Below are 17,292 nucleotides of genomic sequence, written 5' to 3'. Positions count from 1 at the left end.
GACCTTGTTTTCATTAGATTGTTAGTGGACTATTTTATGTGTCTATAGGGTGTCCACGCAAAACTGCTTACTGTGCTAGGTGGGGGATGGAGCTAGGGGATTATACATACCACCATGCGCTACTCCCAGAAGTGCTGCGAAAGTAGTCTTTGTCCTGAAATGCTCCTCTGCTGTTCCTCTTCGCTGCAGTGACTGCTGCAGTGGTCTCCTGGCTGACCGGTAAGCCAGCTGTCACTGCGAAGGAGCAACTTAATGCTGAGAGCATTTTAGGGCTAGGAACCGCTATTCAGGCACTTGTGGAAGGAGCGTGTGGTGGAATAAATATCTGCCACCGTGATGAGGTTTCATCCACTCTTCATGGTCCCACTAGTGCTGTCAGCAGTTTTGCATGGTCAGAATGCTGATGGACTCCCTTTAACCCTTTCCAATCCATTTATTTTTTTCTCACCCATTCTCCCCAGCTCCAAATAAATTGGAGCTGGGGACAATGGGTGAGAAAAAATACATTTTCCCTGCACCCTCCTAAACTGACAGAGTTCAGGAGGGTGCAGGTGCTCACTGCACTGTGGGGGGGGGGGGGCCTGCTTACCTGTCCGGCGTCTTCCACATTCTCCTTCTGCCTCCCGGCTCGGTTATCATGTGACCGCTGGGGTCTGGTGGCACCTGGCCGTCACATGATCGCCAGGCCGGGAGACAGAAGGAGAATGCGGAAGACGCCGGTCAGGTAAGCAGGTCCTCCCACAATGCAGGCTCCCGGCTCGGCGTTCATGTGACCGCCGGGGGTCAGGTAACATCGGCGGTCACATGATCGCCGGCCAGCCGGCCGGAATCTCTATGCATTACATAGCGCTAATTGAGCGCTATGTAATGTGTAAAGGAGAAGGCAGAAAGGGTTCAAAACCCTTTCTGCCTTCTCCCCGGGGGTCCTCGATGAGGACCAGTGCAGGAGTGCATCTGCAGCCGATGTGTGTGACGATCAGGTGCAGATGCACTCCTGCACTGCGGTGTCGGGCCTGCCCCGACATCGGAGCTGTGGAGGGAAATTATGATGTCGGGGCAGGCCCGACATTGGATTGGAAAGGGTTAAGCTCCTTATGGTTCTGCAGGTACGCTTTAGTCTATTCAATTCTTTACAATGTTGACTCGTTCAGTTAATAGGATAAAGGAGCAGTACAAAGTGTCCGTACGCATCCCCCAGGACAGCGAGAAGAGCAGTCAAATTCGAATTGAAGGAGATCCTCAAGGTGTGCAGCAAGCAAAGAAGGAGCTGCTGGAGCTGGCCCAACGAATGGTAAGGGATTCTCCTCTTCATTTTAGGTAGAAGGATTCTTTAGTGATGTTAATTACTATAAATATATATTTTTATACGAATATAATTTTATATATATTTTTTTTAAGGAAAACGAGCGCACAAAGGACCTGATTATTGAGCAAAGATTTCATCGAACAATAATTGGGCAAAAAGGTGAAAGAATTCGGGAGATTCGGGAGAAGTTCCCTGATGTAAGGCACTTCTAGATCTTAATGCTGTCTTGATAGATTTGACAATTTCTTAGCAATCTACTGCATATTTATTTTATTATTCCCATTTTCCTTTCAGGTAATTATTAATTTCCCAGATCCTACTACCAAGAGTGACATTGTGCAGCTGCGTGGCCCCAAGAATGAGGTGGAGAAGTGCACAAAATATCTGCAGAAGATGGTATCAGAAATGGTAGGGCAGATTTTGACATCCTGAGATTTTTTCTTCAATTCATTGGGGTTTATAGTTATTTGTTGCTTCTACAGATTTACCCTTTTTTCTCAGTTTTCCAGAAAGACTGTTGCCTCATGAATAGTGATGTACTGTTCACATCTGTTTCAAAGGCTCGGTTGTAGATTCCCTCAGTTTTGGTGGGCAAAATAGCACTATTTTTTCTGTTTAAACAACATCCCCACAAAGCGAACCTTCATAAGTAAAAGGGGGGTCTGATGGACACAAGTGGGGTAACAAATCCAACACTGCATTGTGGTTGTCTTCTATAACAATTGCAATGTAGATGTGAGCAGAGCTTTACATATCTTGGCAGTAGTAGCAATATCCTCAGAGCAAATAAAATGGTCGTAAAGTCTGATACAAATATGGCTTTGTACTGCGCTCCTGTAACCAGTCTTGAGTTTGAGTCCAAGGCACATACACAGAAACTTGTGTAGAAAAATGTTATGGCCTGGCTCACACAAACGGGTCAGATTCAGCTATTTATATATGTATTTTCTAGTGTTTCCATAGACATTAGAGATGAGCGAGCGTACTCGCGAAGGCAAATTACTCAAGCGAGTATTGCCTTTTGCAAGTACCTGCCCGCTTGTCTTAAAAGATTTGGGTGCTGGCGGGGGGGGGGGGGGGGGGGGAGAGGGAGCGGCGGGGGAGGGAGATCTCTCTCTCACCCTCTCCCCCCTGCTCACTCCCGCAACTCACCGCTCACCCCCGCCGGCACCCGAACCTTTTCTTCCGAGCGGGAAGGTACTCGCAAAAGGCAATACTCGCTCGAGTATTTTATTATTTTTTATAATTGTATGCTGCCATCTTCTGCATTCAAAGACTTTTTTTTCTACTTTTCCATCAACATAGTTGTGCAAAGGCTCACTTTTTGCAGAATGTCCTGTAGTTTGCGTTGGGACCATTTTGGAATACATACAACTCTTTGATCACTTTTTATTGCATTTTTTTTCTTGGAGACAGGGTAACCAAAAAAGTGCATTTCTGGTGTTCGTTTTTTTTTTTTTTTTTTTTGAACAACATTCACAGTGTGGGGTAAATGTGTTACTTTGATAGATCAGACTTTTACGGACGCAGCGATACCAAATATGTATTTTGCTATATTAATTGTAAATTAATCGCAGGGGCCGTAGGGGACCCCCGAGTATCATTCGGGGGATTTAAATGCCGCTGTCAGAATTGACAGTGGCATATAAAGGGTTAATGGGTCCAATCAGCCGACACTACAGGACTTAAATGTGGCCAAATGGTCGTTGAACTGATATCCTATTCTCCTGGCTCCCTCGTACACACAAACGAGTATAGACGAGAAAAACTGGTACAGCAACCCTGAATTGGTGCTTGGAAATAATTGACTGAATGATGGGAAAATGGAGGTGAAGTTAGAACAGCAGACCTGCTAAGCAGGCGGATATCTTGCCCAAAGGATTGGTCGTGAGAAATTGTGTAAAACAACCATAAAAAGCCTGGTACAGGGCGCAAACACCCAGTATATAAAAGATTAATAACTTTATTAAAGCACAGAAAAGAAAGGTGTTTCAATGGCAAAGGCCTCTTCCTCAGTCAAGCTGGGATACACAGTATGGACTGCAGTTTAGAACATGGTTCAGTTAGACTGAAGATAGTGGGTCAGGCACCACAGTCAGTGGATGTGACCTGCCTGCACTAGTTTAGTCATGTCTGCTGTAATTGGTGCTTGACACTATCTGCAGTCTTACTGAAACATGTACTAAACTGCAGTCCATACTGTGTATCCCAGCTTGACTGAGGAAAAGGCCTTTGGGCTCAAAACGTGTTTCTTTGCTGGTACCCTATTAAATAAAGGCATTATTCTTAATCTACTGGTCAAGAGTATCTTCATTGAGTGGTTGCGCCATGTACCAGGCTTTTCATGGTTGTCAAACACACAAACACTCAGCCAAGTGCTTATTGTGGCAAGCTGCAAGCCAGACGGCTCTGGCATCAGCTTATCTCCTGGGCAATGAAAGTATTGGACGTTGATATTCAATTTCCCTCATCCTTCTTTTTCCCCTGACATTATCTGCTAGGAAAGAAAGTTTGGCAGCCCCATACACATTAGAGTCTTGATCCACCCTGCAGTTTTTGGTGGGTTCGGATGACTAAACACCAATGCCTTAACCATGCTTGGTCTGACTTCTCCACATATCAAATATCTGAATGATGCCCCTTCATTAAGAAGTAATAACCTATGTAAAAATAATCTTTATTTGTATAGCGCCAACTTATTCCACAGTGCTTGTTAGAGTTGAATAGTTAGAAAATTCCTGTTTACGATCTTAATTCAATATCTCCATGGAAAGAGGGAGGTCTACTGGTGGAGGTTTTCTGTCATATTGGACATTTCAGTGTCTTTGGTTTACACCACCAGGTATGTTGGAGGATCTAGACAAACTGTAGTCTATATCTCGGCTTGCATAGCGTACAGTAGATCTGCATGCAGGTTATCTATAAGAATAAGCCTGTTGTACATAGTGGGTGTTTTCTGAGCTATTTCATCGATTGACCTTTTCTTTTACCTTCATGTTCCACAGAGCACTCAGCTTTACACTTTCTATTTTCCAGGTGGAGAACAGTTATTCCATTTCCGTACCAATCTTTAAGCAGTTTCACAAAAACATCATTGGGAAAGGTGGTGCAAACATCAAAAAGGTAAGTGCTGACTGTCAGTGTAATGTTTGTGTTCATCCTCCTTTTTTCAATTCCTTTTTATCTATATGTTTTGCTTCCCTGTTCAGATTCGTGAAGAATGTAACACTAAAATTGACCTCCCAGCTGAGAACAGCAACTCGGAAATGATTGTCATTACTGGGAAGAAGTCCAACTGTGAGGCTGCTCGGGATAGAATCCTGGCTATCCAGAAGGAACTGGTGAGCGTTACTTGCATTGTTTGCACTTATACCAATTAATGTAGTAATATTAGTAGAGAACTAACTGATATCTGCTATTTTCTTTCTCTGGTGGCTCTTGTTTCAGGCTAACATAACTGAAATGGAGGTCAGCATTCCATCCAAACTGCACAACTCTCTTATTGGCGCTAAAGGGCGATTCATCCGATCGATTATGGAGGAGTGCGGAGGCGTGCACATCCACTTTCCAAGTGAGGGCTCTGGAAGTGATACCGTTACTATTCGTGGACCAGCTCAGGATGTAGAGAGGGCCAAAAAACAGCTGCTTCAACTGGCAGAGGAAAAGGTAAATCTGATGTAAGGTTTGCTTAGATGAGGAACCACAGAGGAGTACTACTCAAACGGCTGTATTGGGGAATCGGGTCACAACGATATTGGCAATGACTAGATGGACATTGTCTTCATTCAGCCTAACCTACTATGTTACTATGTAATGTAAGCTCCTGCATATGCGTACTACGTTATAGTTTGTGATTGCTTTATATTACATAAGCTATATTCTCGGCCCAAGTAGGTCAGTTGGCGCTCGCTTCATTTTCTTTCACATTTCTATGGGCATATGCGGATGAACAACCCAAGTAATTACTATGGTTTGTACCCGTAGGCCGGCTATACATCCCCCTGTTAACACATGGCGATGTACAGCCCATCGGCAAGTACTATGTACTCTGAAACTAAATAATTGACTGCCAAACAAGAGTTAGTTCATTCGTTGGCTGATCAATAGTCCTGTTACTGAACCAGATTGACGGGTGAACGAGTGTTTAGAGAAACATTCAGGCCCAATAATCTGCTGGTGTGAAAGGACCTAAAAGTCTACAGCTGTTCAGTAGAAGTTGGATTATATTCACTGACACTTTTTGTAACATTTAGGGTCCTTTTTAGCCGGTTTTCATTTGAATGAGCGAGGGACGTCACCCCTAGCTCATTCGTTCTTGTGCTGCCTGTTAGACAGGCAAGTGCATCGTTGGCTCGTTCAAACGAGAATCCTTCACATTCGCTGCATAAGTGAGTGAGAGGGACGGAACGAGCGCTGTTTAAAGCGAATAATAAGCCAACGAGCCTACCATGGTGTTTATACCCGCATAAAATGAACGACGCACGATGCTCGTTCCGGGTTTAGTCAAACTATAAGGCCACTCTCACCACACCGTGCCGGTAAAACAGCACAATTTTTGATTGCATCATTTTACCTCAATTTTTATTAGCGTTTTCGAAAGCCGGTCACTGCATTCAACAGCGTTTTTTTTACCACACCCCATAACTGTGATGAGGTGCATTACAGAGCACGATAACATGCCAAAATAGAGCAGACGGCGCTCGAAAATCAGTGTTAGAAAACGCCGCGTTCAAACATAGGTCTGCAAGGCCCCATTGAAATCAAGGGGAGCATTGTACCGCGATTAGCATAGCAGATGTGAAAGGGGCCTTGTTCACTTTGCGCTCATTTGAATAATTTTGTTTGAACGATCATCGTTCCGTCTAAAGCACTATTACATTAGTACAAGATCCTGATAAGAGTAACATTGACTTAATTTGGTTACATTGCAGACCTTTATGCTTCCTGAGGATGCAGGGAATGATTACTTTTGGGTTTGATTCACACGAGTGTATGCGTTTTTACGTTCGCTCATACGCCGCGTTAATTCATATGAATGGATGATTTTCCATGATCAAGTCCCGAGCTTAATCCGCGTTTTCTCATCCATTCACACAGCTGGGCGCAAAGTATTAGCGAAACAATACATTGCAGACTGGAAATCCCTCACTCGACCTAAATACTCGGAATTACCTCAGATCCCTAAATAGAGGCACCTGTAAGCTTTTCGCAGCATCGGACGCTGCTAAACTGCCTCCACCTCACTTTTTTTTTCAGCTCCTAAAGGAGCCGATTTCAGTCGCGTACGTTCTATTTTTTCCAGTGCAACATTTTTACGTGCCGCAATTTGCCCACGTGAACGAATGCATTGGAAACTAATGCCTCAGATGGTTGCGTTTTTTGGTTTCAACGGGCATAAGAAAGCTTGTGTGAATAAAGGCGTTGGTTGTATCATATTTTACATTTTATTTTAAAGGGCCATTTACACACAATGAGTAACGCTCAAAACTTGTTCAAACGGACGGAAGTGAGCAATAATCGTTACGTGTAAACGCTGGCAGAAGTGCACTATTTGTTCACCTGTCGTTTAGCGCTGTTTTTTAGTCATCAAAAAAAAAAAAAAAGTCGTCATGCAGTTCAGAATTCGTTCCATTTGAATTGATAATCTTTATTTGTATAGCATTCCGCCGTTTTTAAAAGCATGGGGGAACACAAACCAAACCAGACCATTACATGTGTTATACACTTATTTGGAGAGAGACTGGGTGGGTGTGGTTCAGGACGCACAGGGGCAGGAGCTGAGGCATGGGGGAGCACAAAACAGTATGAAAATTGCACACTGTATTTAATAGGAAATAGAACGGCGGAGGGGTGGGGGGAGGTGATGAGTACAGGGGCAGTCTTTTGAGTGGCTTGACGACTAGAGGTGAGTAAACAATATACGAAAGTACATACTGTATTTAATTAGGAAACAGACAATGGAATCCTGCAGGTCAGATAATACCTCGCATAAACACTCACCCATCTGAGCAAACTAGTTCTACTTCTACTAAAGTTTACTTTAGCTAATGAGGGAAATGGAGATTATTTCAAGCCATTATCTGTACGTGTAATTTGATGCAAAAAAGTAAATTCGTTCGGCCGTTTAAGCAATAAGCGTTGCATCTAAATGGGGCTTTAGTCTCTTGCATTTTGGAGGCTACATGTTAGCTGCTTAAAACTAAGTTGTTTTTTTTGTTTTTTATATATTTTTTTTTCCCTTCCAGCAAACAAAGAGCTTTACTGCAGAGCTACAAGCTAAACCAGAATATCACAAGTTCTTAATTGGTAAAGGAGGAGGAAACATCCGCAAGGTGCGTGACCAAACTGGAGCCCGTATAATCTTCCCCACCGCTGAAGATAAAGATCAGCAACTTATCACCATTGTGGGCACAGAAGAGGCTGTAAAGGATGCACAGAAGGAACTGGAAAGCCTAATCAAAAGTTTGGTGAGAACCTACAAGTGTTTTCTACCCACCACACACACACCATTATTGCAGATACGGCCGTGTCAGACTCCACCAGCAGAATATTGCAGCGGAATCCGATACTGCGCCGACCCCCCCCCCCAAAGACCACATACTCCCCTCTCCAGACCCACCCGGCACTCATGCGCAGTGCAGAGCATGACTCGTGGGCGGTGACGCGTGATCGCGCTACACTTCCACTGTGCTCACATAGAACAATAGCTTCAATAGACCCTAATAGCCCTTGTACAATCAGATCCTTTGATTTATCCTGCAGTGTTAGTTCCTTCCATGCCGCATCTAATTGGCCCCATTGTTACTAGCCTCAATATATTGATTCGATTTATTTATTTTTTTAAAGGATAACATCGTTGAAGACACAATGTCTGTGGACCCCAAGCACCACCGTCACTTTGTAATCAGACGAGGACAAGTGCTGCGGGATATAGCCGAAGAATATGGTGGTGTAACTGTCAGCTTCCCTCGTTCTGGTGTGCAGAGTGATCGTGTTACTTTGAAGGGTGCAAAGGAGTGTGTTGAGGCTGCCAAAAAGCGGATTCAAGATATCATTGAAGATTTGGTGAGAGAATACATAACGGCTTCAGTTACTGTTCAGCAATGTGTGTTAATGTTATCACGGTGGGGATTCTGATGTTTCTCACTCTTGCGTTTCAGGAGGCTCAGATCACTATGGAGTGCATGATTCCTCAACGATTCCATCGTTCCATTATGGGTCCTAAAGGTTCTCGAATCCAGCAGATAACAAGAGAACACGGTGTACAGATAAAGTTCCCTGACCGTGAAGAGAACCCTCAGGCAGGTAAGTGAAAACCTATCTTGCTCCAGATAACGGTAACAACTGGGTTAAGAAACCATAGATGTATGAGAAACCTAACTTTTCTCTTCATCAGCCACCAATGCTGAGTCACCAGCCCAGGAAAATGGAGAGGAAGGAGCTGAAAATAAAATTGCTGCAGACCCAGGCTCCCCTAAGAAATGTGACATCATTGTGATCTCTGGACGCAAGGAAAGGTGTGAAGCTGCCTGCGAAGCTCTAAAGGTTTGTGATGGTTGATGGGTTTTATGACAGTTATTTAGGAGATACTACTTTTAGTCCTATAAGCTTATGGGTTGAAAGTATGTGACCTGCTGAGTTTGGGGATGTAAGTGTTATACTTACCCTTTCCCCAGGTATCCGCTCTGAAAGCCGTTGCTCAATGCATTGAGCTGCACACGAAGTAGTCCGCCCATTCTAATTGTATAATGTGCGGACGACTTGACGGTGCTGCTCAATGCATAGAGCAGTGGCTTTCAACGCTGACACTGGGGGAATGATGGGGAAGGTAAGTATTACACCTCCCCAGACTCAGCGGGTCACCTACTTTTTCAGCCTCGACGCTTAGCTTATAGGGCTAAAAGTAGATGACACTTTCTTTTAAGCTTAAGGGTATAAAATACCACTATATTCACAAATGTGACCCATTTTATTTCTTTAGGCTCTTGTTCCCGTCAGCATTGAAGTGGATGTCCCTTATGATCTCCATCGTTACATCATTGGACAGAAAGGTGCAGGTATCCGCAAGATGATGGATGAGTTTGAGGTAAGAGTCTCTTAAATGACTCTTTTAAAATGGCTTTTGAGCTGGTTATTCTAATTACAGATCTAATTATTACATGCATTTGTGTTGTGTGCTTTAGGTCAATATTCAAGTGCCAGCCCCAGAGCTACAGTGTGATATAATTACCATCACTGGGCTTTCTAGTAACCTGGATCGCGCCAAAGGTGGTCTTCTTGAGAGAGTGAAGGAGCTACAGGCTGAGCAGGAGGACCGGGTTAGTAAAGTGAAACATTTGATGTGACCATTAGCTTTACGTGATAAAAGGGCCTTGAAAATGTAACTATCTATAGGAATGTTATATAAGGGAGACACAATGTAATAGATGGTATTGGATGAGTTTACTATCTTTATTGTAGAATGAGGCATTTTAAATGTATGCATGGTTTTTGTTTTTCCTTCATCACTGTGGTGGTCTCTATATTGTCTTTTCGCTCTTGCTTTCTAGGCATTGAGGAGCTTTAAGCTGGTCATCTCTGTAGATCCCAAGTATCACCCTAAAATTATTGGCCGCAAAGGTGCCGTCATTAGTCAGATCCGCACTGAACATGATGTCAACATCCAGTTTCCAGATAAGAATGATGAAAACCAGGTAAACTCTAGTTTTGTGTGTTGTCAGCTACTGGAATGCAAATACATACTGTATATTCCGGCGTATACGACTACCTTTTAACTCCTGAAAAATCTGCTCTGCAGTCGTGGGTCGTCTCATACACTGGGTATACAAAAAAAAAAGTCTCAAAAAAAAAAAAAGCAGTACTCCCCTCCCCCTGTGTTCTGCGGCGCTTCTGCATGCTGTCGCTCCCTCCTCATTCCCGACAGAGCATTGTTTTCTGGATGCGGGGCTTGAAATCCCCGCCTCCAGAAAGTTAATGCTGTGATTGGCTAACTTTCCGTCAGCCAATCACAGCCATTCAATGACATTGTTGAATGGCTGTGATTGGCTAACTCACGCGGCGTCAGCCAATCACAGCCATTCAACATTGAATGCATCTGTACTGTGGCAAATCTAACACGGCCCTATCAATGTCATATGGATGCAACAGAGGGACGGCCCCACTGTAATAGTACCTGTATGATTACATATTTTGGGAACATCTAGTTAAGTGGTTGAAATACGTTTCTTCCTTCTCCTGGATCGTTGTTCACCTTGCCACTTTCTCTTTAATACCGTCATTAGGATCAGATCACAATCACTGGTTATGAGAGAAATACAGAGGCTGCTAAAGAGGCAATCATGCAGATTGTTGGGGACTTGGAGCAGATGGTGTCAGAAGACATTACCTTGGATCACCGTGTCCATGCCCGGATTATTGGTGGGAGAGGCAAAGCCATACGCAAGATCATGGATGAATTTAAGGTACATCTGACCAGATCTTTATTTCTTTGTATTAGCGAACATATACCCCTTTTTGGGGTATATTGTGATGTTTGAGGGACATAACCCAGTTGGGTCCTCCCTATATTAGAGCAAGTAGAGAATACCCTTTTGCAAATACTGCTGATTTTCTAGGGGGTATCTGTTAAATAGACAAATCTTATTTATGTGAAACCCTTAAGCCAGTTTTTCACAGGTGACAAAATCGCTTGATTTTCCGACGATGCAATAGCGTGAGAAAACGCATGTTTGTGAAACCCATGCTTTTCAATGGTTTTACTGATGTGACGCTGCGGGAGAAAAAAAATGTGGCATGCTCTATCTTTCTGCGCTGTGCTATTTTTTTTTTTTTTTATTTCCCATGTTTCCCTATGGAGCCTTTTTTATCGCATCGCAAAGCACGAACTTGCAATTTTTGTGCAATGCATTTTTTTTAGCATTAGAAACTCCTATTGACTTTCTCGTGATAAAATTGCATAATTTTATAGCGCCAGAAAATCGCAGGCAGTAGTGATGCAATGCTTGGTTTTTCTTGAGGAAAAAGCATTGCTGACGCTCCAAAATCGTGGGAACAAAGCTGCGATATCGCTATTGCCCGTGTGAAACTAGCTTTAGATGTCCAATATAGAGGAAAAAAACAAATCAGCAATTAGCCACATCGTGCTGTGCCCCTGAGAGCATTGTTCATGCACTGAAATGTGTCTTGCTTTAGGCCCTCTTATGTACAAGCGGGTGATATCAGTCCCTGTGTAATTGCAAACACTAAAAACCTACAACTTGTTTGATTACTTTGTAAATGGATTGTACAAAGTGTGTAACTCCGAGCGCAACTTAGTAACTTTGCAGTATTTGTGTTCTGGACTGTATTTCACAAGAGATGTTGAAAGTGGCCACCGCCAACTCCAATTACTTCTGAACCCACAACTATAACAGATTTACTGTTGGTTTCGATAAACGAATCTCACCTTCTCTGGAAGTGTGAACAGCATGTCAGCAGGTGCCGCCCCTGACAAACCATATACCTGTGGCGGGAAACGAGACCCGAGTCCTCAATAAGCACTAGACTCCTGACAATGAGGAGACTTCTACACCAATGACAAGCCAAGTGAAAGTCCCTGTCAAGAATTGTGTTCATGGAGTTGGGTTTGTGGTGAGATTTTGTTTTTGCCCACGAGTACATTTGATTAAACAAGCGACATCTATGTGTAGGTGGATATTCGCTTTCCTCAGAGTGGAGCCCCTGATCCAAACCTCGTGACTGTGATGGGCAAGCCTGAGGATGTGGACGAAGCCATTGATCATCTGCTGAATTTGGAGGAGGAATATGTAAGTTCACTAAAATTATTGTTGTTTCTGAACAGAAAACTTAATGCAATACCTCTAGTGGATTTAAGGAAAAAAATATATAAGTTGAAGTTTTCTAAATTTATAAAATGAACTGTGTGTGTAAATATATATATTTTATTTTCCAGATGTCTGATGTGGTAGAGAATGAAGTGATGCAATCTTACATGAAGCCACCATCTCAGGACGAGAACAAGCCCCAGCCATCCAAGGGCTTTGTTGTACGTGATGCTCCCTGGGCAGCAGGAGGCAGCAATGAGAAGGTGGGTCTTGGGGTGGCTTTACACGGAACACACGGATTGTTGGGGGTTTAAGCACTGACGGTCATCAGAAAGATTATTGCTCGTGTGTTTTCACACAAGGGCAATAATCACACACTGAATGGAGGTGGAATGCACTTGGGGATCTTTTCTGGCCACCCATTCAGAGTAAACAGGCAGTCGATTATAGCTGAGACTGCCTGTTTGCACAGGCTAACTACTGTTTTGTTTTATGCCTGCGTAAAACGAACAAGTGAACAATCTGTGGCCGTGCTTACACTGAACAATTAACTGTTTTGCACAATCCTATGATTAATGGAAGAATAATAGTTACCTGTAAGAGGGCCCTTACAAACAGGCCAAAGCTCTATAGCGCATTATAAGGCTCTTTTTACATGGGCTGACAGTCTTCTAGACGAGTGCTGACATCGCTGCTCGTTCAGAGCATTTAAACTGAAAGACTTGCTGCCAGCTTGCGGGCTTCTCGTTCCACCTCCTATGGCAAGCTCTAATCGGGGAGCATTTACACAGGATGAGTACCAGCGAGCCAACAATGTTTTTCAAGCTGACTGAAAAGTTTTTTCAGGGTTTTCACTGAATGATTATGGCTCAAATTAGTTCATTTGAGCAATAATCTTTACGTGTAAATGGGCCTATAGATTGTAAGCTCTTCTGAGCGAACCCTAACTGGTGTTAAGCCCCATTTACACAGGATGAACTATGCCCGACATTCGTTCCCGCACATACACGCTCCCGTCCTGCTGCATAAACGATGAGTTTAACTATGACAGTGCAGTGAAAATAACAGCCGTTCAGTATTGAACAGCCACTATGTTAAATAATTGGAGAAGGGCAAGGGGGTGCGAGGAGAGAAATCTCCAGCCGCCCCGCTGTGAGCCAGCAATACAAGCTGCCATGCAGCAGCACGGAAGCGTGTATGTGCGGGAATGAGTGTCGGGCATCGTTTGCCCGACATTCGTCCCGTCTAAATGAGGCTTTAGTTGCATAGTAAACTAACCAGTGTCTTGAGTTTTTTGTTTGTACATTAGTGCTGTGAAATATATATTGGCACTAGATATTTATAACAACCCATAAATATGGAAGATCTAAGTTATATAATCAGTGAGACTGATGTTTTGTTTTTTCCCTCTTCTCAAGGCGCCTGACATGACCAGCTCTGAGGATTTCCCCAGCTTTGGGGCTCCAGTGGCCCACAAGACTTCTCCATGGGGCCCAAAAAGACACGGCGGTGGAAAGGGCTTAATGCCTGCTGACATGTCTGCTTCCTGTTAACTCTCCTGTTGCTGTGTCTGAATCACTTGACCTGTCATCTCCTTATCTCCCTCTCCACCCTTTTTCCTCTGCCTTCCAGGATCCTATGTAACGGTCACTGCTGCGAGGGTTTACCTGGCACTTCTGGTTCTTCATGAATGATTACAATTTGGTATTTCAGTTATAGGATAGAAAGAGCCTATGTTTGCACTTGTCTGCCATAGTGATGCTAAGTGTGTCTACACACCATCAGCTATAGTAAGTCCTCTCCTAAGTTGTATATACTGCCACTACAGCCTTTCGTTAGTTGCTAGATATCTGGAGTAAATGTAGTGTCTGCCGACTTGTTGAAACTACTACTCAGATTTTACGGGGTTATGTCTGTATGCCTAGGATCCATTTGGAAACGTCTAAACCATTTGTCTGTCTAGTACTTCTGACCAAACTGTTAGGTGTGCAGCTATACTTGGTAATCTTACAAAACGTTACATGAAATGCTGTTTTTTTAAACAGATTCGGCTGATTCAGATTGCAGCTAAGGCTATTCTCTGTCGTTCTAATGTCTAAAATACCATGGGTCTAATTGGCATACTGTCCTGCTACAGAGCAGAATGTATTATGAAGTGCCCTGTAACCCTTTCACTGCCAGAGCCATTTGTGAGGGAGGGATATGCACAAAAGGGGGTTGTGATGAAGGTGTATTGACTTCCCCCTCCCTATCCTTTTCATCTGGTTTTATGACATTACAGCTAATCGTGTTCCAGGCTGCGGAGAAGCCTAGAAAGTGGCATCAGGATGGAATCTTACCCTCTGCTGCTAAAGAACAACCTTTTATCATGAGCTCCATAAAGAAGTGGACTAAAAAAAAAAATTTAAAGCCCACCACATCTTGATAGTCCTGTCACAGCCCTTTCTCTTGTCCCCTTACCTCTGATGCCGGGGGAAAGAAATCATACATTTTTGTCCAGTTTGGGTGGGGGGGTAACATTAGTTCCAGGTTTTTTCCAGACCTCTCCTCAGCCCCTTACTCCTTGGACATTTCTACTTACTGTGCCTCAGTATCAACTTCCTGTACACAAAGGTCAGGAAATAAACATCCTATAAAAGCCAACGTCTTCTGTCTTACTGTCTTAATGTTGGGAGTTGTTCACTGTTCTAGAGCGAGCAAAAGTAAACTTGCTGAGGAGTTTGGCTAACGTAGTCCATTCTTATGCATGGGGTTCAAATGGGTTCTGTCTCTGGAGAGGAACTAGTGAATGTTGGGGAATCATTACCAGGAATAGGGACATAATGGGAGAAACTACTGGCTAATGTAAAGACCAGAGGATGGAAAATCCAGCACACTAAAATGTTACAATAGAAACATAATAAGGCTTCTGCCTTGCAAGTAACTCTCAGGTGCTTAAAGGCAATGAAGCAGTTAATGGGCTCAACTGGATGGCCATATGACTTTTTTCGGCCTAACCTTCTATGTTGCTATTAATTAAACTCACCAGATCCTTTTTGCAAAACTTTATTTCCCCAGTCGTCTCCACGCCAGCACCAATTGAGATTGCCTCCTCCTGATAGGACAGGAACACACTGAGAGGTTAAAAGCTCCCCCCCTTCCACACTTTCCTCAGTGTCTTCCTGTCCTGCCAGGAGGCAGGATCTCTGAGAGGAGCTGGTGGAGAAGCCAGCCAGGATTACTTACAGGCGGATCGGAGGGCAGTGGCTCAGCCTGTCCTCCCTTCCAAGCCAGACGACTCCCGGGACGCCACATGGGGTGGTAACCCCCGGGCCAGGTTCCTCCCGCGGCGGCCCATGGGGGGTACAAAGCGGGAGCCTCAGTCCCCCTCGTCCTCCCTGCAGAAGTTAGAGCGCGGTGCTCCAGGAAGCCCTTCGACGGCGGGGGGCGGGGCGCCGCGTCACATGTCCAGCGCGATGACGTCATCGCGTCTGCATCAGGAGCGGAGGGGGCGAGGCTTAGCGCAGGAGCGCGAAAATTTAAAAAAAATAGGAACCTGAGAGAAGCCAGAACAAACCAGCACTACAGGTCGCAGGGTGTCTGCAGCACCAGTATAGTAATGAGTGCTCCAGCCCCAGAGACAGCTGAAACCTCAGCCTCAGCGGCCGTAAGTAGCCAGTGCGGCAAAAAATACAATGCAAATATCCAGTATATTGTGTATGGAAAATTGCATATTTACCCGCAAAAAATGCTTGCTTTGTCAGGGGGATAAAAAAGACATCACCCCCAGAACAAAACTCAGAAAATGCGGGATAAAACTGCCAGCTACGTACCAGAGGCCTCTATGCAAGGCATGCGTAGCTAGGCTAGTTAAAGAGGAATTCGAAGGACGTTAGGAAGCTGGTGAAAGAAGAGGTTAGATCAGCCCTAACGTCACAGCTGGTGCCGCCAGCGAAACGCCAGAAAAGGGCGTATGTTCCTGACGAGCCTTCCGACTCCGAGAGTTCTATCGGGTCGGAGCAAGAGGAACAGGCGGCCGAGGAGTCCTCAGATTAGGAGGACTGCAAAAAATACTTATTCCATCCATCAGGACGACTTAATGGAATTGATTAAGTCAGTCAGGGCTACACTAAAAATGGAAGAGCCCAGAGAACCACGTACCCTACAAGATGAGATATTTGGGGGACTAGGGGAGAGACGCAAGCATACTTTCCCTGTCCACAAGGATATCACCAAAATAATCCAGAAAGAGTGGAGGACGCCGCACAGTTAAAAGATCCCATGGATCGCAAAGCTGAGGGCCTTCTAAAGAAATCATGGGAGGCAGCGGCAAACATACTTAGGCCAGGGATTGCAGCCACTTGTGTGGCGCGAACTCTGGGGGTATGGCTAGAACAGCTACAGCTACACCTAACCAATAAGACGCCGAGGGAACAGATCCTAAATTCCCTTCCGATCCTGCGTATGGCAACAAATTTGCTAGCGGACGCCGCGGCCGAAACTGTCAAACTCTCGGCGATAGCTAAAGCCCGGTCTAACTCAGCCAGAAGAGTGTTATGGCTGAAATCGTGGTCAGGCGACCTAGCCTCAAAAAAATAAGCTATGCGCCCTCACGGTCTACGGCCAATTTTTGTTCGGACCGGACCTTGACAAGATTCTTGAGAAGGCGGCCAACAAAAAGAAGGGATTCCCGGAAGAAAAGCCACAGAGAGGGAAGACCTTCTTCCGGGTCCCAAGGCAACAGCCAGAGGCCTACCGAGGCAAGGGCAAGACAGGCCGCTGGAGTTGCCCCAAGGGGGGCAGAGGAAGGAACATCCTCTTTAACCCCCACCAGGGGGAGCTAAAGCAGAGACCCTGACGCCATCCCCATAGGTGCAAGGCTGGGGGGCTTTGTGGATCAAGGGGCCGTGATTTCCGAAGGCCCATGGATCCCAAAGATCTTACAGCAGGGATACCGGATAGAGCTGGTGTCCCTCCCCAGAAGAAAATTCATTATCACGGGAGGCTCCAAACAGTTACACCTACTAAGGCAAAGCGTTGGGGACCTGCAACAACTAAATGCAATATCCCCCGTACCGCAAAACGAGGAAACCCAGGGCCATTATTCCAGGCTCTTCCTAGTAAGGAAACCCTGTGGGAAACAGCGGATGATAGTGAACCTGAAACCTCTGAACACCTGCATCA

The 17,292-nt window shown here is 44.7% G+C and overlaps 1 protein-coding gene across 1 annotated transcript in view; it reads left to right on the top strand.

Annotated features, from left to right (window-relative positions):
- HDLBP (high density lipoprotein binding protein) overlaps positions 1-14,772 on the top strand; it is a 42,978-nt gene extending 28,206 nt beyond the window's left edge. Inside the window, exons 12-28 of the mRNA XM_066598517.1 lie at positions 1,152-1,291; positions 1,399-1,503; positions 1,601-1,714; positions 4,343-4,429; positions 4,516-4,647; positions 4,754-4,972; positions 7,552-7,773; positions 8,153-8,371; positions 8,467-8,611; positions 8,703-8,851; positions 9,288-9,392; positions 9,490-9,624; positions 9,856-9,999; positions 10,588-10,767; positions 11,995-12,111; positions 12,258-12,392; positions 13,548-14,772. Coding sequence (XP_066454614.1) covers positions 1,152-1,291; positions 1,399-1,503; positions 1,601-1,714; positions 4,343-4,429; positions 4,516-4,647; positions 4,754-4,972; positions 7,552-7,773; positions 8,153-8,371; positions 8,467-8,611; positions 8,703-8,851; positions 9,288-9,392; positions 9,490-9,624; positions 9,856-9,999; positions 10,588-10,767; positions 11,995-12,111; positions 12,258-12,392; positions 13,548-13,682 — 2,483 coding nt within the window. The 3' untranslated portion in view covers positions 13,683-14,772. The remainder of the gene's footprint in view (positions 1-1,151; positions 1,292-1,398; positions 1,504-1,600; positions 1,715-4,342; positions 4,430-4,515; positions 4,648-4,753; positions 4,973-7,551; positions 7,774-8,152; positions 8,372-8,466; positions 8,612-8,702; positions 8,852-9,287; positions 9,393-9,489; positions 9,625-9,855; positions 10,000-10,587; positions 10,768-11,994; positions 12,112-12,257; positions 12,393-13,547) is intronic.
- Positions 14,773-17,292: the final 2,520 nt, after the last annotated feature.

This window comes from Eleutherodactylus coqui, chromosome 1 (genome assembly GCF_035609145.1).
Source record: "Eleutherodactylus coqui strain aEleCoq1 chromosome 1, aEleCoq1.hap1, whole genome shotgun sequence".
Taxonomy (NCBI): Eukaryota; Metazoa; Chordata; class Amphibia; order Anura; family Eleutherodactylidae; genus Eleutherodactylus; species Eleutherodactylus coqui.
The sequence above is the reverse complement of the archived record's forward strand: the minus strand, read 5'-3'. Positions and strand labels throughout refer to the sequence as shown.